The following is a 26,062-nucleotide window of genomic DNA, read 5'->3' on the forward strand; positions in this document are numbered from 1 at the left end:
GCAGAGGCCTGGAAATGGCCCGCTCCATCCCTGGGGAGGCAGGCGGGCTCAGCGAAGGCGCTCCTGCCCCCCCCCTTCCTCTCACCCCAGTCCCTGCCACGCAGCAGCGGCTAATTAAAAGGCGGGGGGGACGCAAACCAGCTTCGACTTTTCCCCTCCCAAACCCTCAAGCGGTGGTGGTGGGGGGGGGGCGGGCTCAGAAGTCCTTCAGGTCTGGGCTTCAACATGACGTGGGGGGGGGCTGGCTTCTGCCCGGGGGGCCCTGGCGGAGGAGCGCTCTCGCCCCCCCCCCATCCTGGCAGAGGCCATCGGAGCCGGCACAAGCAGGGCCAGCCCCGACACTCGCAGGAAGGCCGCTGCCCAGGGCGGAATGCCCCCCCCCCCGGCGTCAGCAGCACCTCTCTGCGCCTGCTTGCGCACACCTGTTGCGGGTCTCAATCATCGGGCAGGGGCTAAATTTAGCTGCGGCAGCCCGACTCGGTCGGGAGGCCCTGGCCGGCCTCGCCGGCTCCCTGCTGCTGGGGCGGCTCTGGGGGAGTCTGGCGCTCCTGTTCTCGGGAATCCCCTCCTGCAGGGGGGCAGCTGGGCTGGCGTTGGGAAAGGCCCCGGCAGGCAGGCCGGCAGCAAGCGCGGGAGGGCCTCCCGGCTCAGGCCGAGGGGCGTGTGTGGACCCCCCCCACCCCCCACCCCACCCCCGCCAGGGCTGCTTCCTTGCCATTAGAGGCCCGTCTCTTTGAAGGGGCCAAGACGAGGGACCCCTGATCCGCAGGACGGGAACCGCAGCAGGCCGAGGGAGCAGCTGGTCAGAACCCGCACGGCTTGGGAGAGGTGGGCGGCGGGTGAGCAGGGGATCGGGCCCCCGCGGAGGCCCCTCCAGTCCAGCCTCCCGTTTCCCACAGTGGCCCACCAGATGCCGCCTCTGGGGAGCAGCCCGCAGGCAAGAGGTCTGTGCCTGCCCTCCCTCCTGCTGCTGCTGCTGCGGCTCCCCTGCTGGAGGTGGCCCACAGGTACCAGACCAGTAGCCATGGATCGCCCTGCCCTCCCTGAATCTGTCTGAGCCCCTTTGTAAAGCCACCCAAGCTTGAGGGCATCACCACATCCCGTGGCAGAGAGTTCCACAGATGACTTCTGCGCTGTGTGGGAAAGTCTTTCCTGTTCTTGGCCCTACATTCCCCGACCTTCCGTTTCACGGGGTGACCCCTGGCTCTCCTGCGGTGAGACAGAGAGAACATTTCCTCTCTCTCTCTCTCTCCACAGCAGGCATCCTCGGCCAGGTCTCTGTCCTAAGCGGAGAAGCCCCAGGTCTTGTGGCCTCGCCAGGAAGGTGCTCCAGGAGGCCCCTGCTCAGAGATGTCTGCCCCACAGCACAGCTCACACACACACACACTGCAGAGCACCCAAGGAAGCCTGCCACAGGGCGGTGGCCGGTGGGCCCATCTCACCCAGCCTTTGGCCACCCAGGCGGGGGCTGGCCAGACCTCCAAGAGCAAGCTGGGCATGAGGTTGGGGCTGGGGGGGGGGGCTTCTCCGCTGCCTCTCTGGAAATAAACAGCCAGCTGCCCAGGGCCCCTCCGAGGGAGCTCGGGCTGGGCCCAGCTGGGGCCCACAGCTGCTGGGGTTGCCCTCCTGGCTGCTGAGCAGGCCTCCGCCTCCTCCTGGGCTCAAGCCCAGACCTGCCGCTGCCTCCCTGCCCCTCCAGCGCCACACCCTGCCGCTTCCCTGCAGCAGCCTCTGGGTGCTCCAGCTCCCCCCACCCTGAAGGGAAACAGCTGCAGCCGGGGCAGAGGAGCAGCCGGGCAAGCTGGGCGCAGGGAGCCCCCCCCCCGAAGGAAGGCAGGCGGAGAAGAGCCTGCCAGGCTGCCGGGGCCTGGGGCGGGCGGGGCGGCCTTGGCCTTCCAGAATCCCGGCCGGGGCCCAGACCTGCCGCCAGGAGGGCTGCTTGCTGAGCCCAGCGGGCGGGGGGGAGCCATGCGCACCAACCAGGCCGCCAAGCACACGCTCTTCGCCTCCTGCTTTCTCTTCTGGGTGAGTCGAGGCCGCTGCCGCTGCCGTGCCAGGTGTGTGGCTGCCAGGCTGGGGATGCCAGGAGGAGGTGAGGCATTGCCAGGGCATGCCGGAGAAGCCTCTGTGTCAGTGGGGAAGCGGCTGCCAAGCAGCGGCAGTGCCCGAGGGCCTGGAGCCTGCTGGGCTGGGTGGCCAAGTCCTCCGTCAGTCAGGCGGCCGCGGAGGGACCAGACGGGGGTCAGGCGCCAGCAGGGCCAGACGGGGGTTGCCCCCCCCCGAGTTCTGGAACTGGGCTGTGCTCCTGCCCCTCCAGGTAGCCAGCGGACTCATGGTGGCCGTCGGAATATACGCCCGGCTCTCCAAGGAATCGGGTAAGCAGCAGGCCCCATCCTGCCTGGGACTGGGGTGGGGGGCTGGCAGGGAGGGGGCAGGAGAGACCCTCCCAAGCTCCCACCAGAGCTGCTGCAGGAGGGGTGCTGGGCTCTCCGGAGCCAGGGGAGCGGAAGCGAGGGGTCTCTGGGGGTCCCTTCAAGCCATGGAGATGCTCAGAATTAAAGGGTGGCAAAGGGTTTTCTTTCCATTCTGACTTCTCGCCCACAGTGTTCATTTGAGAGATGCTTCAGCTTGAGGCTGCAGAGGCTGCCTGCAATTCTAGGGAGTGGGGGGGAAAGTGTGGTTCCTGAGCATGTGCAGAATACCTTTCCCCAACTGAAAGAGCAGCATGAGATGGGGAGAGAGCTCACACGCAACGTTTAGCAAAGCTTCTCTTAGCTTCCCAATGAGCAGAGAAGAGCCCGTGGCCAGGCCGGGCGGAAGCCTCAGCGACTGCCAGAGAGTCAGAGGGCCTGGGAGGAGGCAGAGGTGGGGCTGGGCCATGGGGGAGCCTGGACCTGGGGGCCTGGGGAGCCCCCCCCATCCCCTGCCCATGAAGCCTCCTCCTCCTGCTCCATCAGCGGACTCAAGAGGATGGGGGGGCCCTGGGGAGTTCACCCCCCAAGTCCAGGGGTCAGAGCAGCCCCTCTGGGAGGAGGCCAGCTTCCAAGGGAGGCCCACCCTGAAGGCGCTGGCTCTGTGCCAGCCCTCTGTGCCAGCAGCCCCTCTCCTTGGGACCCCCAGCCGCCCGCCCTGGCTCCTCCCTGCCGTTCCTCCTGGCGCTTGGCCCTGGGCCCGCCTGCCCTCTCAGCCTCCCCCCCCCAGGCCTCCAACTGCTGCCTGCCTGCCTGCCTGCCTCCCCACAGGTGCTGTGGACTCCCTGCTGGCTGAGCCCTCCACCATCCTGCTGGCCGTGGGGATCCTGATGTTCAGCGTCACCTTTGTGGGGTGCCTGGGGGCCCTGCGCGACCTCCCTCTGCTGCTGAAGATGGTAGCGCCAAGGGGCCCCCCCGCCCCGCCCTACACCACTGGGTGGGGAAGTGTCGCCACCACCACCACCGGGCGGGCGGGGGAGGCTGTTCTCCTGGAATGGCTGGGCTCCAATGACCGGGGCCCCCAGCGCCAGCCCCCGGGCCCCCCCTCCCCGAGCTACAACCCTGCCTCTGCTCCTGAAGACAGGAGGAGCCGGCGGCCCAGGAAGACTCTCCTGGGTCCCCAGCTGTGTGACCCCCCCCGCGCACGCGACCCTGCTGCTGATCCCGCCTGGTTTGCTTTCCAGTTCGCCTGGATGCTGCTCATCATTTTCATCCTGCAAGTTCTGGCTGCATTGCTGGGCTTCCTCTTCTCGGGCAGGGTAAACACCCCCCCCCCACCCCGCTCTCTCTGCTGCTTTGCTGCCAGGCCGGACGCGGCCCTCCCCGGCTGAATGCCGGGACTTGCACGGCCACAGCTCCGCCCCAAGGCAGGGCGCACAGGGGTCGGGGCGGGGGGGGGGGGGTCGGGTGCAGAACAGAGACCCCCCGCTGAGCCCCAGGCAGCCTCTCGGAGCGCGTGGCTCGGCGCCCCGCGGCTGGGCTTCCCGGAGCGTGCTGGCCTCTCCAGCAGCCGCAGGGCCCTTTGCGTGTGGCCCCCAGGCGCGGGGGGGGGCTACTCCAGAGACCAGGGCTGGCGTGGGGGCTGCGGGGCTTCTTGCAGCCGCGAGACTCGCCCCCCCCATGTGTGTGTGTCCAGGTGATGGAGAAAGCCTCGCTCCTGATGGGCCGCGCCGTCTCCCACTATCGCGACAACCTGGACTTGCAGAACCTCATTGACTACATCCAGAGGAAGGTAACGGAAGCCGCCCCCGCCGCCGCCGCCAACTGGCGCTTTCCCTTGGGTTTCGGGGGGGGCGGGGGGGAGACGCCTCTGCATCTGCGGAGGGCTGCTCCGTGGGGGCCCCCTGAGCCCTGGGGGGGGCCGGCCGGGCGCCCCCCTCAGGCTCCTCTCTGCCTCCTGCTCCTGCCCCTCTCCCCCCCCCCAGTTTGAGTGCTGCGGGGTCCACTCCTACAAGGACTGGTCCCGGAACGTGTACTTTGACTGCCGGGACTCCAACCCCAGCCTGGAGCGATGTGCGGTGCCCTTCTCTTGCTGCCTGCTGCAGGGCAAGGAGGTAAGGAGGCCGCCCAGAACACACTCATTCTGCACAGAGATTGGGGGGGGGGTCAGAGAAAACGCTGCCGCCACCCCCCCCCCGGATAGCCATCGTGATGGTGGTGGGAGCCGCCGCTGAGTTCGTTGTAGATCCCGCTCAGGCTGAATCAGGAAGGCCCCGCTCTGAACGCACATGGTGCGCACACACGGCCTGGATCCTGAACAAAACTCAGGAAGGAAACTCATTCTGCACAGAGATTGGGGGGGGGGGGGATCAGAGAAAACACTGCCCGCCCCCCACTGGATAGCCATCGTGGGGGGTGGGAGCCGCCAGGGCCCACGGGACGTCCCGAGGAACCTTTGGGGGATCCCGTTCCTGCCTCTTCTCAAGGCACTTGGGCCACGGACTGCTCGTTCCCCAAAGCACAGCCTGAGGGGGCAGCGTTCTTGGGGGCCAGTTGCCACAGGGCTCCCCTCCCCCAAAGCGGAGCCGAGAGCCCAGCGTGGCTAGAGGTCCGCCCTTGGGCTCAGGGGGGCCGTCCCCCCAAGCCCCGATGTCTCTGGAGAGGGCTTGGGCCTAATGCACTCAGACCCAGGGACAGGCCCCCCCCCACTCGCCCCATTCCCTCCTCTGGGGCCCAGAGAGAGAGAGAGAGAGCAAGCCCTGGGCCAGCAGCTGCCCCCCAGCAGCAACCCTCCTCCCTCTCCCTACAGCCCACCCTCAACACCATGTGTGGCTATGGGGCGCAGAGCCTGCAGGCCTGGCGGGCAGAGAGCCGGGTGCACACCGAGGGCTGCCTGGAGAAGACGGTGCGCTGGGGGCAGAGCAACCTGCTGGTGGTGGCCGGCCTGGCTTCCGGGCTGCTGGCCCTGGAGGTGAGAGGCTTGGGCCGAGCAGGCGTGGGGAGAGCTCAGCCTGGGGGACCAAGCCCTTGTCTGGCCGGGGGCGGGGGGCGGGGCGGAGGAAGGGAGCTGGAACGGCACCTCCAGCCCCCCCAAGCAGAGCCACAATAGTGGCAGGGGGCAGGGCAGGGCGGGAGGCTGCCTGCCTGTTGCCCTCCCCCCCCCGCCTGCCCCATGCTCGCCTCCTCCCCTTCCAGATCACGGTCTTCTCCTTGGCAGTGATGCTCATCTACCAGATTGACTTCATCATCCAGAAGCGCAGGAGCACCAAGAGGAAGGCATCAGGGGGGAGGAGGAAGAGGAGGAGGGCAGGCTGCCCTGAGGAGGGAGCCGGAGCTGGGCAAGTCGCAGGAGGCGGGACGTGCAGACATACCAAGACGTAGGCAGCCCTTGGCCGGGGGTGGGATGGGGGCACCGTCTGCCGCCGCTCCGCCTTGGCCCCTTTCTGGGTCCGGCTGTGGTAGAAAAAGGAGGAAGTCAGGATTGCATGTCTGGCAAGAGACAATGACCCATTGTGGTGACATCTTCAATGTGTTGGCGGCGGGGATGGGCTGGATGAGGGATAGCAAACTGAGACTGAATCCAGATAGGATGGAAGTACTTATTGTGCAGGGTCAGAACTTGGGAGACGATTTTGATCTGCCTGTCCTGGATGGGATCACACTTCCTCAGAAGGAACAGGTATGCAGTCAGGGGGTGCTTCTGGATCAGGCCAAGGCAGTGGCCAGAGGTGCTTTCTATCAGCTTCAGCCGCTACGCCAGCTGCGTCCATTTCTTGAGATAAACAACCTCAAAATAGTGGTACGTCTGCTGGTCACCTCCAGACCTGACTACTGCAATGCACTCTACGTGGGGCTGCCTTTGTACGTGATCCAGTAACTGCAGTTGGTCCAGAATGCAGCAGCCAGGCTGGTCTCTGGGTCATCCCGAACACACCATATCACTCCTTTACTAAAAGAGCTACAATGGCTACCAATAAGTTTCCAGGAGAAGAACAAGGTGCTGCTATTATAAAACTCTAAACAGCTTAGGCCCTGGGTATTTACGAGAACGTCGTCTACATCAGGAGCCCCACCGCCCATTGAGATCATCTGGAGAGGTCCATCTGCAGTTGCCACCACCGGCTTGTCTGGTGGCTACTCGGGGACAGACCTTCTCTGTTGCCACCCCGAGACTCTGCAAGGCACTCCCTGCAAAAATAAGAGCCTCCCCATTGCTGACAACTGTTTTAAAGTCTCTAAAGGTTTGTTTTCTTCACTCAAGGACTGTGGTTTTAAATTGTTTTAAGGCTTTCATTGTTAATCTTGTTTTAATCTTGTTGTAAACCTCCCAGAGGCAGTCTGGGGCAGAGTACACATTTGAAAAACAAACAAACAAACAAACAAACAAACAAACAAACAATAAATATCATGATGCCCTTATAGAAATCTCGGATGTGGCCACATCTGGAGAACTGCGGGCAGTTCTGGCCCCCGTATCTCAAGGAAGACATTGTAGAACTGGAAAAGGGGCAGAAGAGGGCAACTTTGTCAAAAGCTTTTTGGAAGTCCAAGTATGGCGTTTTCTGGACAATGAGATTTGCGACAGTTAAAAGTGTTGCAGGGTTTTGGCCGTCCATATTGCCCACCACTGCAGTGCATTTTCCAGGCAAGAGGAGTCCATATTCCACCTGGATCACAATCTCCCCCACTCCCCCCGCCCCGCTCCATTTCCAACAGGGTCACGGAGTGGGTGGGGAGCCGCTGACGCGACAAACTCCTTCAAAAAAATTTCTCAGTGTTTTTGTGCAAAAATGCAACAACTTTCTCCTTTCCAGAAGCACTGAACATGTGGGGCGTGTGACTAAGGGATCAAAAGCCAAAGATGAAAGCGGATTTTGTTATTCCCCTTGACGCTTCTAGCTATATGCCCCCCTCAAACTCTCTTTTTGCATCCCTTATTGTCTCCTTGCATTTCCTTTGCCAGTTTATGTCTCTTCCTGTTCTCTTCATTTGGGCAGGACTTCCATTTTCTGAAGTAAGTCTTCTTCCCTTTTATAGCTTCCCTGACTCTACTAGTTAGCCACGCTGGCATCCTCCTGGACTTGGTGGTCCCTTTCCTCCTTCTTAGGATACATTCCAACTGTGCTTCTAGTACTGTGGTTTTGAATACATTCCATGCTTTCTGGAGTGATTTGACCCTCCTGACTTTCCCCTTCAACTTCCTTCTTACCAGTCCCCTCATTTTTGAGAAGTTTCCTCTTCTGAAGTCCAGTGCATCTGTGTTGGACTTCCTTGGCAATGCTCCACTTGCATATATGCTGAACTGGATCACACTGTGGTCACTGCTCCCCAATGGTTCTGCAACATTGACATTTCCAGGTCCTGGGCACCACTCAGGATTAAGTCCAAGGTTGCCATCCCTCTGGTTGGTTCTGTGACCAACTGTTTTAGGGTTAGGGTTAGAACATCCAGTGTATCTAGAGATTTGTCCTTGCTCTCTTGTACTACCTGAATGTGAATTTGCCCAGTCTATGTGTGGGTAGTTGAAGTCACTCATTATTACAGCTCTGTCTCTCTTTGATGCCTCTCTGATTTGCTTCTCCAACTCCAGGGTCACTCTCAGCATTTTGATCTGGAGGGCGATAGCAGGTCCCTAGTAACACAGGGAAACAAAGGCTATTCTCTGGCTGTTCCAGGGGCCAAGCTGACACCAGTTCATAGGGGACAAATCCAGGCTGGGATCCCTGGTTCAGCAACAGCAGGAGCAAAGGGCGGCAGAGGAGGATTCCCTTGGAAACTCAGTGTCAAGGTCTTGGCCGGACTTGGCTGCACGCTGTCGACATATAGTTTGACAAATGTTGTTTTCCAGCAGTGAGTAGCCGACTGATTTATAGTGCAAGCCACGAGAGCTCCCAGCTGGCAGGGATTTAAGGCTTATCAGCCCTCTGCAAGAGGCATTTGCTTTTCCTAATAGTCTCCAATTGATCCCTGAGTCTCGTGACACGCCGCTGTTGGGGGGTCAGCGGGGGTTGGTTGCATAGCTCTTCTTCCGATTGGTCTTTCATGATTTCTGCTGCCTCAGGTTGTTGTGCCTGCTCAGAGTCATTATCCACAGCTGTTTCATGAACACTGACAGCCGGGCTTTGCCCCTCAGACACTCCTGCATCGCCTGGAAAGTTGACAGCTTCCCCTTCCTCCTCGCTGTCGGAGATCGAGGGCGTGACACTCAGGCCTTCCAGCGGGGGTGTGTGTGTGTGTGTGTGTGTGTGTGTGTGTGTGTGTGTGTGTTTAACACAGTTTAAAGACTACCTTTCGGACAGGAGAGAAAAACCGTCCTCTGTGATTATCTCTGCATTGCAGATGGGGAGTCAGCGCTTTCCAGATTAGACTCTGCAACGGGGTCACAACGTATCTCCGAAGTGTGCTTCCACACTTCCTGTGTGGTGACACTGCAGTCCCTACGCTGACAGCAGGGGGCCGTTCACATTGCCCATGCCTTGTTTCGGATTTAATCACTGCAAATTATTGATAAAACGTTGTACAACTGGCGTAAAAAGGTTGCTTTTGGGGGGTTGGCGCTTGCCAGATTAGCTGTCCAACAGTGGCAAAACATTTCTGTTCAGGCAAACCACATTCAAAACATAAACAGCAAAGTGCCCAGCAGGGGGAGCAGTTTCAAGAAAACTAACAACCCGGAAAAAAACAGCAACCTTTTTGCTCCGGAATACGTTATATCAATAAATCGCAGTGATTACATCTGAAACAAGGCATCGGAGATATGAACGGCCCCCGGCTGTCAGCATAGGGACTGTGGGTGTACAACACAGGAAGTGCGGAAGCACACTTCAGAGATATGACGTGACCCCGTTGCAGGGTCTAATCTGGAAAGCGCTGCTGTTCGTTTTTGCAAGACGGCTCCCCCTGCTGGGTCCTTTGCTGTTTACGCTTTGAATGCGATTTGCCTGAATGGAAGCATTTTGCCACTGTTGAGCAGCTAAACTGGAAAGTGCCCTTGAGGCCGGGAGGCTTAATACCCCCATTGCAGAGAGGCTAGGACTCAGAAAGGGGGGCTTACAACAGCCCTGCAGTGCAGTCCGGAGAGGTCTCAGGCTTAGCTTGTGCACACCATCCCTCTACATGAGAGGGGCAATAACAGTAAAGTGTGCCATCGCGTCGGTGTCGGCTCCTGGCGCCCACAGAGCCCTGTGGTTGTCTTTGGTAGAATACAGGAGGGGTTTGCCATTGCCTCCTCCCACGCAGTATGAGACGATGCCCTTCAGCACCTTCCTATATCACTGCTGCCCGATATAGGAGTTTCCCATAGTCTGGGAAACACACCAGCGGGGATTCAAACCGGCAACCTCTAGCTTGCTATTCACGGCGTTTCCGCGCTGTGCCATTAGGTGGCTGCAATAATAAAAAATACTCTCTCCAGCTGTTTTTCTTCCACAGTCAGTCGAAAACTCACTACGCAAGGGTTTCCGCCGAGGTGTGTTTCTTAGCCATCAGCACAGGCCTTTGGTATCCACGCAGCCACTCCTAATCTGTGGGCCTGACCGCTCTGGGACAGAGTCCAATGATGACGTCGGGGAGGAAGCAGTCTGCAAGGCCCCCCCCGCCCCACTCCAGGGGCTCCTCCTGTATCCCTTCAACCCCCCCCCCGCCCCACTCCTTCAGCCCAGGGATGAAGCCTTCCAGGACTCCGGGGACCACTGCCCTCTCCTGCGCCTCCCCTTCGCCCCGAGGACGCCCCACTGCCCTCTGCCGGTTCAGACGCCACTCCAGCTGCCTCCCCTGGAAGCCTGCAGCAGCCCAGACCGAGCGGTGTGGCCAGGCGCCACGCTGCCCCTCCTCCGGTAGCCCTCCCTTCCCACACCGGGCTGTTAGTTCGAATCTCCTCCCGAACGGAGGGTGCCAGTCCACATATCAGCTGGACTGACCCCGAAATTGCTGCGGGGAACCAGCGACCAGTTCAGACACGACTCCGTTTCCCCCTGAATTATGGCTGCACATTCTGGCTTAGTCCAAATTATGTCCGGCATAAATAGAGCCTCTGTTTTCAGCAGCTTTTGCGGCACGGGGGGGGGGGGGACCCCTGATGCTTCAAGTATGCTTATCTGTGATGTGTGGAGGGGCCATTGCTGATTATTTGGCTTTTCCCCAGACTTGCACGGTCTGTCTGTCTTTTTAAATATGCTTGCTGGGTGGATTTCCGGAACACAGGAAGGAGAGTTTGACAGCTTGGTCGGGCCTGCTCTTTGAGTGATTTGCATTTGTGTCGGGCCTGCATTTGAGTGATTTGCACAGCTGGCTGGGGGCTGTGGTGGGTTGTGGCAGATTGGTGAGATTCTGTGGAGGGAGTCAGTCCAGAAGGGGAGGAGAGGGAGAAATTCCTGAGTTCAACGCAAGCAGGAACTGCAAAATGTGGGTCTCCCTGTGCTTTCAAGTTCAGCTTCATCTTATTGAAGCCTGGTCACCATAGGAACCGAGGCAGGCTTAACACATGGAGCATAGGAAGCTGCCATATACTGAGTCAGACCGTCGGTCCATCTAGCTCAGTATTGACTTCACAGACTGGCAGCGGCTTCTCCAAGGTCACAGGCAGGAATCTCTCTCAATCTCTCTCTTGGAGGTACCGCCAGGGAGGGAACCTGGAACCTTCTGCTCTTTCCAGAGTGGCTCCATTATCCCCTGAGGAGGAGAATCTCTTCCAGTGCTCACACATTTAGTCTCCCATCCATATGCAACCAGGGTGGACCCTGCTTGGCTACGGCGAGAAGTCATGCTTGCACCACAAGACCAGAGAGGGCGACAGATATGCAGATGTTGTCGGAAGCTTAAGAATGGAGACTACATCAGGTTCACTGTAACCTGAGCCCCCTTTGTGTCTGAGCCGATTCCTTGAGGCTGCATTTTCGTCCCCCACAGAGAGAAAGCAATGATTCCTACTTTAAACTCCCCTCTTCCCTCTTCAATGGCCTGGGGTCGGTGGAAAGATGCGGTGAAGAAAGCAGTCCCACAGACAAGTAGACCCCTACTCACTGGGCAAAGAGGCACCTTTTACGGTGGGGATTCTCTTTATTTAGCAGGAGGAGAGCAACTGACCCTCTCCACCCCCAGCACAGCACCCCTCCAGTGACTGTGGCTGGTGTGTATCTTGTGTTTCTTTTTAGAGTGTGAGCCTTTTGGGGACAGGGATCCATCTGATTTCTTTATTATTTCTCTGTGTAAACGGCCCTGAGCCATTTTTGGAAGGGCGGTATAGAAATCGAACAGATAAACCAACCAATAAATGAGCCAAACCAGCAAAGGTCCGGATGCGGTTCGGGTCAAGCCTCCTCTGCTTTTGGCCAGTCAAGGGGGTCTCCGGCGGGCTGCCAACGGGGCAAAAGGCGTCGCCCTGCAGCGAGGCGTCTCTGGCCTCCCGCTCCTGCTCCGGGATGGGATGGTTTGGGGCGGGGGGAGGAAGAAAAACCCCGGGGGGGCAGTGCGGGGCGGGGGGGGCGCGGAGTCCCGCAGAGAGCGCGAGAGCCGAGGAGGGCAGCAGGCGAACAACAGCCCCGCGGGGGAGGCCGTGTGGGATGCGCCCTGCCGCCAGCGCGGGCGGGCAGGAGGGGAGCCCCGTCGGGTCTTCCCGAGGCAGGATGCCCGGCAGCGGCGAGGCCCTTCTGGGGCTGCGGCGGCGGCACCCCCGCCCCGGCCAAGGTCCGGCCGCCGGCTCCTCCCTGCGCTCTGCCCGGCGCGGAGCCGCCCAGGAGAGGCGCGCAGCCTCGGCAGGCAGAGCCAGTCTCGCGCCCGGGCTCGGCTCTCCTCCAGCGAGCGACTCCCGCCAGGCGAGGGAGGCTCGGCCAAGGCAGCGCCGCCTGCGCGGGCGAGGGGGGAGGACTACCAGGCCCATCACCCCCCCGCCCATCCGCGAGGGCCCAGGGTGGCAGGGGGTGATGGGCGTGGCAGTCCGCCCCCACCCAGGGAGCCCTCCTGCCTGCAGGCGGCCGCCCAAGTTGCGAGGCGGGTCTACTCGGGAGGGAGGGAGGAGCCGGAGCCCCCAGCGGCTGCTCCCCCCCCGCTCAGCCTGCGCGGCAGCGGGGCGAGGGGGGGCTGCCCGAAGAGCCATCATCCTCCCGGCCCGGGTCCTGCCTTCGGGGGGCCGCAGCGGCGCTCGCTCCAAGCGGCAGTCCCAGAGAGGGGGCGGAGAGACTCCAACTCCCAGCACCCCCAGCTGTGACGTCCTTTGGCTGGGGATGCTGGGAGTTGTAGTCAGCCCGCCCCCTCCCCGGAGTCCCAGGGGGCGGGGGCGGGGGCGGCGCCCTCCTCCCAGGCCAGCCCTCCTGGAGCCCTCCCGCCACCAGGGGGCGAGCTAGCCCGGCCGGGCCCTCCCCGCTCGCCCCCTCCCTCCCGAGGGGAGGAGCCGCCCGGGGTGGGCGGTGGCGCAGGCGCAGTCCGGGCCCAGGAACCCTCGCTGCCGCCGCCGAGAGCGGGCCGGGGCCTCGCGCTTCCTCCTCGGCCGGAAGCCGGCGACCCTCCGAGCAGCCCCCGCCCGCTCCTCCTCCTCCTCCCCGTCGCCGCCGCTGCGAGGGGCCAGGCCAGGCGGGGCCCCGACCCGATGATGAGGACCCGGCGGAGGCCGCGGACCGGAGGGCAGCGCGGCCCGGGCCCCGGAGCGCCCCCAGCCCCGCGGAGGGGCCCAGCGGCAGGCGGCAGGTGCGGGGCTGCGGGGGGCGGGGCCCTCTCCGTTCCGGGGCGGGGGCGGCCCCACCACCAACCCCCCCATGGAATCACATGCTCCCTCGCACAGGGGGAGGGGGAGCCCCCACCGCCCCCTCCCCACGGGGCTGCGGCCCCTGCCGCCCTGGGGGTGGGGGGGGTCCAGGTGGGGTCCTCCTCCTCTCTCCGCTACGAGCCCGCTGAGGTCGCTGCAGGGGCTCCGGCGGCCGCCACACTTGCAGACGGGCCTTCCCGGTCGCCGCCCCGAGATGGTGGGATGCGCCCCCTGCTGAGATGCGCCCCCCCCCCCCCGCAGGCTTTAAAAGAGGCCTGGAGACCCGTCTTTCCGCCCCAGGCTTTCTCGGCGTCCTACTTTTTCGGGGGTTTTAGTCTCTGGTTTATTTTTAAATTGTTCAATTGTTTTAAAGTGTTTTGCATAGGTTTTTAGCTTGTGTCATGCTATTGTTAACCGCCCAGAGAGGAAGGTTTGGGGCGGTGTACAAATGTGAGTGAGAAATAAATAAACAAATCTGCCAGTGGATATTAACAGCCGCCACGCCCGGCCTTCCTCGGTGCAGACAGACAAGGGCAGCCAGTCGCCTTGTGAGACTGGCCGGGTGTCATCAGTGGATGTAACTGGAAGGCGGCCTTGATCTCTGCCCCCTCTCACCCCCCCCCCGCCCCCCAGTATGTGCAAAACAGCCAGTTCATGCTGGCCTGTGCCCCACACCCCTCTCTGCTCTTCCTTTTGTGCATTGTAAGCCCTTTGGGGACAGGGAGCCCCTTTGTTGATTTGTGCCTATGGAAACCACTTTGGGAACTTTTGTTGAAAAGCACTATATAAATATTCATACTTGTAATAGGCTGCAAGATCCAGACATTTCTAAACCAAATTTAACGGCAATTGACAATGACTTAAGATAAAATTTGGCACTGTTAAAATAGGCACAAACCGGATGGGATGTCTTGAAAAGAGCTGCCGTCAGAGGCAGGGCTCTGGGACGGGAAACCCTTCTAAACTTCTGACTTCTGTTCTGGTGACAGAGTGCAAGTTTAGAAATACTATAGGGGGCATTTCACCTTTTTCCTGAAATACTATAGGGGTCATAGGGGGCATTTCACCTTTTTCCTGACAGCAGCTCCTTCTACTGAACCACACTGGAGAGTTTCTGGAGCGGCCCAACACAGTTTGGGTAGAAGGAGGAGTATAACACCCTAAACCGGTTTCAGGATGGTTGAGTTCTTGCAGTGCTCGGTGTGCTGGAGTCTCAAGTCCATCTTGTTTTTAAATTTTGCCGTAAACCGCCCTGGGATTGTTGTGATGAAAGGCGGTATATAAATTTAACAATAAATGAGTAAAGAAGTGTCCAAGGTGATTCGGATGAGAGCAAAGTCCTGGCAGTGTTTTCCTCCTCTCTACCCTCAAGCCATCTTCTTCTCAAAGATAATAAGCCGAGTTAGATCCGCGAGCGTTGGGCCCACTTCTGTGTGACGAGGCTCCGCCCTGTGAGCAAGAAGGAACATGTTGCTCCTCCTTGGCCGGGCCGCTGTCTGGGAGTCCAGGCGCATTCCAGGGCCAAGGTCCTTCCTCTCTAGGGGGTGACAGAAGAGTCTGGATGGCTTCTGAGTGTCACCAGTTGTTTAGGCTACACCCCAATATGGAGTCTGGAAATTAAAGGAGCCCAAAGAAGCTGTGTAGGATGCTACAGGGTCTCCAGATATCAGGACGCTTGCTGAGCGCTGTCGTACAAAACCTAACTCCACAGCTTTACCTGGTATTCTTGCAACCCAATTCTAAGGCTTTCTCTGCTAGCAAGTGGCTGCTCAGGGTGGAGCACATTTGCTTTTTCAACGTGTCTAGAACCTCGCAAACCAGATTGTTCCACTTACGTTGGTGAGCAGATACATTGGGGCAGGTATAGGGAGAGAGGCAGTGCAGTGTAGTGATTAGAGCTTTGAGGGTTCAAATCCTCACTCACCATAAAGCTTACTGGGTGACCTTGGAGGAGCCACTGCTAGCCTAAATTATCTCATGGAGTTCTTGTGAAGATAAAAAAGAAAGGAGGCCTATATACACATGGCTCCTGTGGTCCTAAATATATGTATGTATATAGGATCAACATCTATTTAATGATGATCTATTTAGCATTATAGTTTAACCCGTTTAATTAAGTGCCATTATTTGTAAATGACATAACGGCAAACTAGAAAGTGTTTTGATAATAGTAGAATTGATAATAATGGTAAAACCTGGCCTCTTGTAGCCATCCATCTCAAGTGAATACAACTATGGTGTGACAGCTTGAGTGTTAAAATGTTATATCTAGTTTTTCCTTTCACTGTTTAATAATGTTAGCTGGATAGTCGGTCCCATGTACACTCTGAAATCTCAGGAAAATAAATATATAGCCATATCTGTTCATCACATTTTGCTTTGGAGGATCAGAAATGTGGTTTCAGTTGAGTGTCTCTCTACTTGTTCCTGTTTCCTTTGTGATTGACATGCAGCACTACACGATATTGCTAGAGAAGCTTTTGTTATATATGTGTGTGTATTGCATCATTGTGTTATGTTCAGAAGTGTTTATGCTCCAGATGTCTCAAAATAATGGAGCTAGTGCTATTGTTATCAAATTCAAATGTCCAATTCTGTCAGATGTTCAGCGCTAAATACGATGGGCTCCACAATGTTCCTTACTTGGAAACAAGGAGTCTTGCTCTAGAGCAAGAACTCCTTGCTCTGCAACATGGAATCTTACTCTAGAGTAAAACTCCTTTTTCTGGAGTAACGGAAATTATGGGTACCACCCACTATATATTAAGTCTGTCATTGTAAATTTTGAAATATTCTAAGGCAAAATCTGAAAACAAATTTATTCTGTATGTCTGCATTTTTCTATTTCCACTTTTGCTTTTAAAAACAAGAGAGCAACTTATCTTGTGGTATTTAATATGTGGACTTAAATTCATTCACATTATGCTTATCTTGCTAGAATGAAGCGAGGAAGAAAAAATAGCAAGTCCAGCAATCTTTTATCAGATGAGGAGAATGTAGTAGCTGTCAAAAAACTGAAAACCAGTGAAGAATCGGGAGTATTTCTAACCCCAGATTGGGGAAGCCTCCTTCCAGATCTAATTCTCCAGGTGTTCCAGTATTTGCCTCTTCTGGACCGTGCTCATGCCTCGCAAGTCTGCCACAGCTGGAATCAAGTGTTCCACATGCCTGAACTTTGGAGATGTTTTGAGTTTGAGCTGAATCAGCCAGCTACGTCTTACTTGAAGGCAACTCATCCGGAGCTCATCAAGCAAATAATCAAAAGGCATTCCAATCATTTGCAGTATGTTAGCTTCAAGGTAACTAACTTACTACTACTACTACCACCACCACTACTTTAAGAAAGTGAAATGTTTTGTAAATTGCAGGTCCGGTTCCAGTTGCACACATTTTAGGGATGTGCCCCAACTGTGGTTTGAAGTGCAGTTCGATCACTCCCAGGAAATTAGGAAGGGGATTTTAAGACAAAGGCGATCAGGTGCTTACTTGCTCTCTGCCGCCCCTTCCCAAAAGCCCTGCATGCTGTCAGCACGTGCCCATGGTGCCCATGCATGTGTGGACACCATGTGTGTGCTGATGGCACATGGGGCACGCACTGCCCCAGCAGGAAGCTGGAAGGGCAGCAGAAAGCAGGTAAGCACCAGCTCTCCTTTGCCGGTTCCCTTCCTGATTTTCCTGGGAGTGCTTGAAACACAGTTTGAGCACATTGATTTCATTAGCAAGCCAGAGGTTGCCGGTTCGAATCCCCGCTGGTATGTTTCCCAGACGATGGGAAACACCTTTATCGGGCAGCAGCGATATAGGAAGACGCTGAAAGTCATCATCTCATACTGCACGGGAGATGGCAATGGGAAACCCTTCCTGTATTCTACCAAAGACAGCCACAGGGCTCTGTAGTAGCCAGGAGTCGGAACCAACTCAATGGAACACTTTACCTTTAACACAAACATGCTATGGTGGGCAAACCTGTATAAGACACTGACAATGTGATAAAAGTAAAATGATGTACACTTGAACCTAACAGAAGGTGCATCCAGGCCTGGAAAGTTTCTAGGTGCTAACATGAAAATTTTAAAAGCCCAAACAATCTTGAATCTGAGATATATCTCAGAGTTGCTTGCATGTGACTGTATTTCTATCGTGATTAATTTGATTTTGTTTCAGCCACATTCTATAATTATTTCCAAAGGAAAATAGCCATTTTCCATAGTTCCGTGCCTGCTTTTCACACTAGGAATGGCTTGACCATATTCCACTGTGGGGGGAATTGGGTTTTGATAAAGATGTGAAGCAAGTTCTTCCTGTTCCGAATAATTTTTGGATTTTCTGAATCCAGAACCATACTGGCTCTGCTCCAGCTGGCTCCTTGCTTTAGTGCTGAATCTTTCAGGGTGACTAAATGGGATGTGATGCTATGGAAGCGCGATCCTGACAGTATGAGGGGTATTATAGGAATAGTGCCACCTCTGGACTTTGGGGAAAGCCAACATCTTCGTAGAAAAACATGAAATATACATGTAAGATATTTTCCTTTCTCTCCCCACCCCCACTCCACCAAGAAGATGGGACTAAAAGATAAATAAGAGTTTGCTAGGTGTGTGGATGGAATAATATATTCCCAGATGAGTTAATGTCTTCTGGGGACAATTTGTTCATGACCAACCTTCTGTAAATTTCATACTGCCACTTTCATGACAACTTTGCTTTCAAAATAATCGCAGTCGATTGTTGATTATTAACAAAAATTTAACACCTTTTCATATTTTGTCAGTTGACAAAAGTGGTAGATTACAAGATGGTTATTTTTTGGTTCTCAAATGGTAGGGCTTTCCTTCTTGAAAATGTGTTCTGTTGAAATGCTGTCTTTCTTGCTCTCCTGCATTCCTTCCGAATGAGAAGGTTCCTTAAGGAGACTCAATAGGGCGTCTTAAAAGATCTAGACACCTTCCTTCAGAAAGATGCCTTTGTGTGGCGGTTGTTGGGGTAGCAGTGAGGATGAAAAGGCCAGCCAGGTGACACTAGGGTTCAAAAGACGGCCTGCCTGCTCTTAAGCCACAGATGAGGCCCCTTTCTAGTTGCAAGGAGCAGCCCCAGTTTGGAGAAGAGAAATGGCTCCAGCAGAGTGGAAACTGCAGATGTGGCTGGAAAGGGGTCTGCCTTCTCCCATTGCGAGGCTTCCACTCAAGGAGGACAGGATTTCTGTGGGGCTGTGGAAACCCTTTTAATCCGATCTCCTGTGAAGTAATTGCCCAGTCCGCATGGTGTCATGTAGCTATCAGAAGGCTCTAGTTCTGCTCACCTAATCGAGATACATAAAACGTTTAGATGGTACTTATTTATTTATTTGAAATATTTATATCCCACCCCTCCAGTAGACTACTGCGCGGGGTGGCTCGCAACAATAAAATACAGTATACACTAAAAGTAATAAAATTAAACAAATTGAGTAAACAAATTAAAAGCTGGTTTCATCAGTATGAAGTTCAAACTCAAGTTATTTTAAAAGCTGAAAACAGAGAATTATAAAAACTAAAGAACCTACCAAATATAACCCGGTATGTGGCAAGCCCCGCCTTCCACTGCAGCCGCAGCCAATGAAAACGCGGCCTGTGCTTGGAGGAGGAGACACAGATCGGAAGCAGCCATGGCGGTGGAGGGGATGTGGCCAGTGGGTCACACCACTCCAGGGGCGTGGAGAGGGGAGACTGAGGCGGGCATGGCGGAGGAGATGGCGGTGGGGATGCAGCTGGTGGGGCGCGGCGCTAGCGGCAGAGAGGGGAGGCGGCGGTGGGGATGGCACCCGAGGCAGCAAAGGCTCCTTCGGGGGGGGGGGGCCCTCCTGTGCCCAGACGACAGGCTGGGCCATTCTCTGGCCTCTGCAAGGGTGCGAAGAAAGCTCCAAAATGGGCCCCAAACGGCACGACCGGTCACTTGGGTGGCAGGGGGCCCCCGGAAGGAGCTTTTGCCACCTCCGCTGCCATCCCGGAGGTCAGGGGGCTGCTTCAGCTATGTGGGGGCGGAGAAGGTGGGGAAAGGGGCTAGAGGGGATTAGAGGCAGGGAGAACCAGTGCCCAGCTAGTAAGATTAGAGGTCTCTTCATACGTGACCCGATGTCTGTACACAACAGACGTGCTGGTGGTTTATGAAGCTGGAGCAAGAGCTCCACCCGCCCAGGGGCTCCATGGCTGGGTAGCCCAGCACCCAGGGAGCTGGACGGGGAAGCGGTTTTTGCTTCTCTCCCTTCCCTGCCAAAGCCCTGTTGGCTTCCAGAAATAGGTCCCCAAGGGTTGAGCAATCCCCAGAGAGAGGCTGATTTCTGGCAGCAGGCAGGCTTTTCCAGCAAGGGGCGAGAAGCAGAATCCCTCCCCTCCGCCCATGTGCTGGAGCAGGACTGCGGTACCGTGAGGGTCCCGGCTCCCTGCAAGGATGGTGCTCTTGCACCCTGCCAGAGTGACCCTTAAGCAGCGTATGATCGATATGGGACACCAGATAGATTGAGGTTTGGGCATCAAGCTACAGGCAGCTTGGAGCAGTCAAGCCCTTGCAAAAACCAGCCAACTGTCTCTATGATCTGACCTGTCCAACCCACAGAAGAGCCCTGACTCTAGCCCAGATGGATGTCTTGCCCTCTGTGGTATTAGAGGGTAGATTTAGGGTTAGGGTTCCTTTTTTGGAGAAATTGTGTCCTTGTGGGAGTGGCGATGTTGAACCAGTCGGTCACGTGCTTTTGTACTGCTCAGTTTATCGTGATCTGCGTCTTAGACTCATTGCCCCTCTTGTTTTTAGTAGATACTCAAATAATTCTGATGAGTTCTATATAAACTTATTTCTTTCTGATACGTATACCGATGTCTCGCATCTGGTGGCGAAATTCTGTACAGCTGCGATTAAGATACATTGTGTTGGAGATGGTTAACACAGGCTCTTAATTTGTTTTGTTTTTGTTTTGTTATCTTATTCCATTTTATATTTTATGTAGTCGTTCTTAATTGTATATTTTATGTACACTTTGTGTGTGTGTGTGTGTGTGTGTGTGTTCACTTTTGCCGACTCTTGCATCTGGATTTGATCTGTGTGTGTTGATCTTTGATCGTAATAAATGGAATTGAATTGAGCTCTTGCACCACCAACCCCATAAAGTGGGCCAGCACCACTTGCAATGGAGACATTTTTCCATGCTACTTTTCATATCAGAAACGAAATTCATGATAACCGTTTATTCTTGGAGCTTAGAAAGCTTTCCGTTTTTGCAGTGATGTTTGCATGTTGATCATTTTCTTTTCTCGTAAAGGTGGATAGCAGCAAGGAATCGGCCGCTGCCGCTTGTGATATCCTATCTCAGCTTGTGAACTGTTCCTTAAAAACACTTGGACTAATTTCTACTGCTCGACCAAGCTTCATGGATTTGCCAAAGGTATTGATTGCTTACTGAAAAACTGGTATGATGCAAAGGCAAGGCCTTGTAGTGACTAGACCAGCAGTTATGAGAGGTCTCGGCAGTTAGTTGATAAAACTGCACAGATGACTCTATTCTAACATAAATATCTATCTCAGTGCAAAGGCTGTTCTGCTCTCTCTCTTAGAATTAATGTAATTCACTTCCTCTCCTTTCAAAGACTTTGAAGGCTGTGGTACTCTAAAGCATTGCGATAGTCCCCCCCACCCCACCCGCCCCAGCATTTGTTGAAAAGTGTCAGATTGTGAGGTCTGCTTTCCTAGGGAGTTGTGTGTTTCGCCCTAAGCCTTCCCCATGTGTGCAATTTCATTGGTTCAGAATGTAGTGTCATCCCACATACACGGCTTTCGTGCCATGACAGAACCGGAGGCTATGAGCTGGGCCCCTTGTGGGTGAGGTATTAGATGAGTTGAGCATCAGTGGGGTCTGATGGCCCAGATTGTCCTTTTCTTTCAGCCTGGTTCATAGTCAGGCTGAAACTGAACCCTGCTGTCCTTCCCGTCTTGCTCTGCTTGTACTTTCGAAATCTTGAAAGCTTAAACTCATTTGGCTTCAGCTTGATTGTCTGATGTGAGCAGCCAGGTAAAAAACACTTGACTCTCGCCTTTCTTTGTTCTTTTTGCTCCATTTGCGCTGTATTTCCATGGAGGAAAGGGAGTGCCATCGCTGCCGCCGCCGCTGCTGCTGCTGCTGCTGCATGTGTTGGCACGTGTTTCCACTCGTGTGCATGCTGAGCCTGGCAGTGGCTGCTGTAGCATGATGCAAACGCAGTGGAGCGTTGTGGCTGCAGACTGTGTGCTCTCTCAGTGGGGCTGTTGCTGCCTCCATGCCTTTTGAGGGCATGATCGTGATGCAGCTGATATCTGTGTGTTTGAGTCGGTCCAGGATCCAACCCCTGCTCAGCTGAGTGACCTTGGGCCAGTCACAGTTGGGAACCAGCTGCTGGAACACCTCCCAGGGTGCTGCTAAGGACTCTTCTTAAAAGCTACCGGAAAGGAAACCTACTTTAGTAGCTACTGGAAGTAGGAAACCTACTTCCACCTACTGCAGTTGGTCACAAGAGGGACTCTGCTATTAAGCAGTCGGCTGACTCTTACAGGCCTCTTTATGGTTTCTGTTCATCTCCTGCTCCCTTTCTATCCCAAAGCTTTTAGTCTGCCATGGAAATCTCTGGATCTGGGTATAATATAATGCAGGTCTGCCAATTGGCTTGTGGTGGTGTCAGCAAATCCAGAATATGATCAGAATCTTTGGCGTGTTCCACATTTCCTGAAACTCTTTGAAAAATAACATGGAGTTCAGCTCCTGGGGGTCTTTTATTTTGTCCATTTGTAGCGTGAAGAAAGTGGCTCGTCTTCAGACCTTCTGTTCCCACTTGCTCTTTTGTGACCTCACCTACTTGAGGGCTGTGCGTTGTACCCAGCAAGGCTGCCATGGTGCTGCTGATCCACTCAGTGGGGCTTGCTAGCAAGAGGAGGAGGACGGACGGCCTCCTATCCACATGAGCCCCTCCTCCTGTCCCCACCTTGGCCACCAGTTCTACCATTGCCAAGTCATAATTGGATCAAGGCGAGGCAGTTCTGAAAGAAGCCTCTGTTTTAAATGGCCGAGTGCTTTCCGATAGAAAATGACTTCAAGTTTTTCTTGGCAAAAAATTGTCATCTCATGAGCCCCTGGTGGCGCAGTGGTAAAACTGCCGCCCTGTAACCAGAAGGTTACAAGTTCGATCCTGACCAGGGGCTCAAGATTGACTCAGCCTTCCATCCTTCCGAGGTCGGTAAAATGAGTACCCAGAATGTTGGGGGGCAATATGCTAAATCATTGTAAACCGCTTAGAGAGCTTCCAGCTATAGAGCGGTATATAAATGTAAGTGCTATTGCTATTGTCATCTCTCAGATATGTTCAGTCTTTAAGGCAAATGAGGTTCAGGCACAGTCTGAAACGGAGACATTCAGTCTTGACTTTTCCTCTGAAGCCCTCAGCTACTTGTGACATTTGGGTGCTTGCTGGATGAGTGGCAAATTCTAGGCTTGTCATAAATATTCATGAACTGAAATTGTCAGTCTTGGTTACGTGTAAGTCTGTAGGAATAGCTGAAGAAGTTTTTACTTGCACAAAAAGTTTTAGGTATCTGGCCAGATTTTCTACCATGAATGCATATAGTTTGGGAATTACAGTTCATGTTTTGACTTCACTGTTTTCTCCTTTCTACAGTCACATTTTATTTCTGCGCTGACTGTGGTATTTGTAAACTCCAAATCGCTTTCTTCACTTAAGATAGAGGATACTCCAGTAGATGACCCATCTCTCAAGGTCCTTGTGGCTAACAACAGAGAAACGCTGAAGCTGTTAAAGATGAACAGTTGTCCTCATGTTTCTCCAGCAGGTGAGTTCTTGGGATATCTGTCTCTGTTTATCTTGAATGAACTCAGTTGGTTAAAAAGATTTCTACAAGTATGCCTGTACCTGCAGTTTTAATATTTCAGAAGAATTTAACCTTTTTCTTGAGTACGCCTCAGAATAGTTTTGACTGCATATAGTAAGATAAGATTTTTTTCCTCTGTTAATGGGGTTATGTGGAAGTACTTGTGCCTAAGTATACTTAATTCCATTTACTTCAGTGTGGTTTAGCTGCCTTAACTGAAGGCAAGCTACCAGGGTTGGTTAGCATGAAACTTTCAGCCTCACTTCTGAATTGCAGGTGCTCATGTAGGATGGATGGTTTTTGCTGATCCCCCTCCTTTCCCTCATGTACTCCATGCAACCTGGAAGTAGGTCCCTGAGGATTGTGCAGCCCTCAGGGACCTATTTCCAGGTTGCATGGAGTGCTTCTGCGGGGAGGAGGGATGTCTGCTGATGTCTCATCATGTCCTCTGAACCTTGCTCTCTGGATTCTGTGAAGGTAGGAGGGAGACTTTAACATGCTGAGTGTTTCTCTCTGGCAACATCTCTCTTTAATGATGATCTCTAAAAGCTAGTGAAAATATAGAAATGAATTTCTCAGTGCTTTCTTGTTCCAGTTATAAATAAGTGTCACTTTGACAATTTGTTTGAATTCCATCCGGAAGATGTCTCTCATTTACCTCTCCTACAATACATGACCTGTATGTTGGTGAAAAATAATAATAAAGTATCCTAAATAAAATACTCCTTAAAAAGAAAAAGAGGGGGGGAAACACCCTTGTTTCAGGCAACGGAATGATGCAGTATTTTTGAACTACTTCAAGAATAAGCTTCTGTTTTTTAATTTTCATTCATGGAGCTTGGGAATTGCAAGACGTGACATACCTGAGTTCAGGGGAACGAGAGTGCCAGGTCATCGTGTATCCTCCCCCACCTCCTGGTGCTAACTCTCCCGAAGTGTCTGCATTTGCTTCGGCAGAAAAATGCTGCACTTGGGGAGAACCAAGGGCTAGAACGGTGGAGCACGACGCCTGTGTCCTGGGCATGACTAGCCAGCATGTTCCTGTTCGCTTGTACTCAGGTGCAGTGTTGCCTGACCAGGGTTAAAGAAAATACTGGGGTGTGAAGGCACAAATCCATTGCTACAAGCTTCATTACAGCATTTGTATCCCAGGTCATTTTGTTACTTCTGGTGATGAAATGTTTTCATTCTGTATGGCACGACATTCCCTGCCCTCTCCAAATGTTCAGATTCCTAGCTTGTGTGTTTGGGGTTAACTTTTAGGGAGGTGTTTCAGTTGTATGACGGCACATTTCATTTCATGTGAGCCTGAATTTGAATTCGCACTTGAATTTTTGTGTGTGCTTCCCAAGGTATCCTCTGTGTGGCTGACCAGTGTCATGGTTTACGTGAGCTGGCGTTGAACTACCACCTGCTAAGTGACGAGCTTCTCCTTGCTTTGTCTTCTGAAAAACACGTCCGATTAGAACACTTGCGCATTGATGTAGTCAGTGAGAATCCGGGACAGACACACTTCCACACGATTGAGCAAAGCAGCTGGGATGCTTTCATCAGACATTCTCCCAAAGTGAACTTGGTCATGTATTTTTTCTTATATGAAGAAGAGTTTGACCCATTCTTCCGCTATGAAACACCTGTCACTCACCTTTATTTTGGGAGGTCAGTCAGCAAAGACGTACTTGGCCGGGTTGGAATGACATGTCCTCGATTAGTTGAACTGGTGGTGTGTGCCAATGGATTACGGCCCCTGGATGAAGAATTGATTCGCATTGCAGAGCGCTGTAAGAATCTGTCGGCTCTTGGCCTCGGGGAGTGTGAAGTCTCCTGCAGTGCCTTGGTGGAGTTTGTGAAGATGTGTGGTGGCCACCTTTCTCAGCTGTCTATAATGGAAGAAGTTTTGATTCCTGACCAGAAGTACAGCTTGGAGCAGATTCACTGGGAAGTGTCAAAACATCTGGGTCGAGTCTGGTTTCCAGACATGATGCCGACATGGTAGAATCTCCGAAGACTTCACGGCATGCTGAACTGCTGCACTTTATTTCTTGAGCATAACTATGTTGCAACTTAATCACACACAAGCCTCTTTAATACTATAGAATGTGTTGTAGTGTGTACTATTGATGTGCTATTTAATGCTGGTTTCTAACATCCCGGGTTAAGGGGGGAAACTGAGGCTGTTCCAAAACAGTTATCCATATTATAAAACATTTTATAGTTTGCTCTTTTCCTTTAAGACAGACTCTGAATATATGTGGAATATGAAACAAGTTGACTGATAAGCAGGTGCTATAGTTCTAAACTCTGCTCTGATAAATTACAGTATTTTTGCCTGCTGCTTTGGTTTAGGTACTGAAGAAACTGCCTGAAATACAGTTATACAGAGAGGGGATTGTTTTTGTGTAGACACTTGGAGTAATGCACAGTATCTAGGTTGTGTTAACAATCAACTGCTTAACCTGCAGAATTGTATTTAAGGTGCAATAAGTGGACTATTTATATGTTTTGGTAATCAGACTATAAAGGCAGAGAAATATAGCTACATAGTTGGACATACAATTGTATTAGAAAATGTAATTTTCTACTTATTAAATTGCTCTCAAAAATATTGTTGTGTGTAAATTATTAGCAAAATGTTTTCAAAAGCGTTTTTTCTCTATGCAGTTTTTTAAATGTAAATTTAATATTTGGAGAACATTAAAATTGATACATAAGCCTGTTTTAAGGTATTACAAGCCGACCCCGCACAGAGCATCTGTGCGCTCTTTGGGGCCGGCTACCTCTCTCTCTCCACCCCCCGTATCCGGTGGGGCTGAGTGCGGCCGCCGCCGCCAGTGGGCCGAGTGCCCCCCCCCAGTTCTCCCTGGCTACCCCGCCCAGCCAATCCGCTGGGTTGCCGGGACGCATCCCCACAGAGGCACGTCTACGGGGATTAAATATATAGATTAAAGCTCGGGAAGCTTGTGAGATCTAGACTGTTTTCATTCAGATTGGGTTTTTCCAAGCTAATTGTTTTAAAATGTTTACTTTTAGG

At 53.8% G+C, this 26,062-nt stretch overlaps 1 protein-coding gene across 10 annotated transcripts; it reads left to right on the forward strand.

The window, feature by feature from the left end:
• Positions 1-314: 314 nt before the first annotated feature.
• Positions 315-25,636, forward strand: LOC128343277 (F-box/LRR-repeat protein 3). 10 transcript variants are annotated; one of them, XM_053292075.1, is made up of 8 exons: positions 1,029-2,025; positions 2,318-2,375; positions 3,243-3,367; positions 3,656-3,730; positions 4,108-4,203; positions 4,397-4,525; positions 5,221-5,382; positions 5,607-6,700. In XM_053292075.1, the coding sequence occupies exons 1-8, from the start codon at positions 1,969-1,971 to the stop codon at positions 5,790-5,792; spliced, it is 888 nt and encodes a 295-aa protein (XP_053148050.1). In that variant the 5' UTR covers positions 1,029-1,968; the 3' UTR covers positions 5,793-6,700. The 10 variants fall into 10 exon arrangements, with proteins under 10 accessions (XP_053148049.1, XP_053148048.1, XP_053148045.1 ...); XM_053292073.1 differs by lacking the exon at positions 5,607-6,700 and adding an exon at positions 16,088-16,253 and having other exon boundaries at positions 337-2,375; positions 3,121-3,367; XM_053292070.1 differs by having other exon boundaries at positions 680-2,375; positions 3,121-3,367.
• The last annotated feature ends 426 nt before the right edge of the window (positions 25,637-26,062 follow it).

Source organism: Hemicordylus capensis, chromosome 2 (assembly GCF_027244095.1).
Source record: "Hemicordylus capensis ecotype Gifberg chromosome 2, rHemCap1.1.pri, whole genome shotgun sequence".
In the NCBI taxonomy this organism is placed as follows: Eukaryota; Metazoa; Chordata; class Lepidosauria; order Squamata; family Cordylidae; genus Hemicordylus; species Hemicordylus capensis.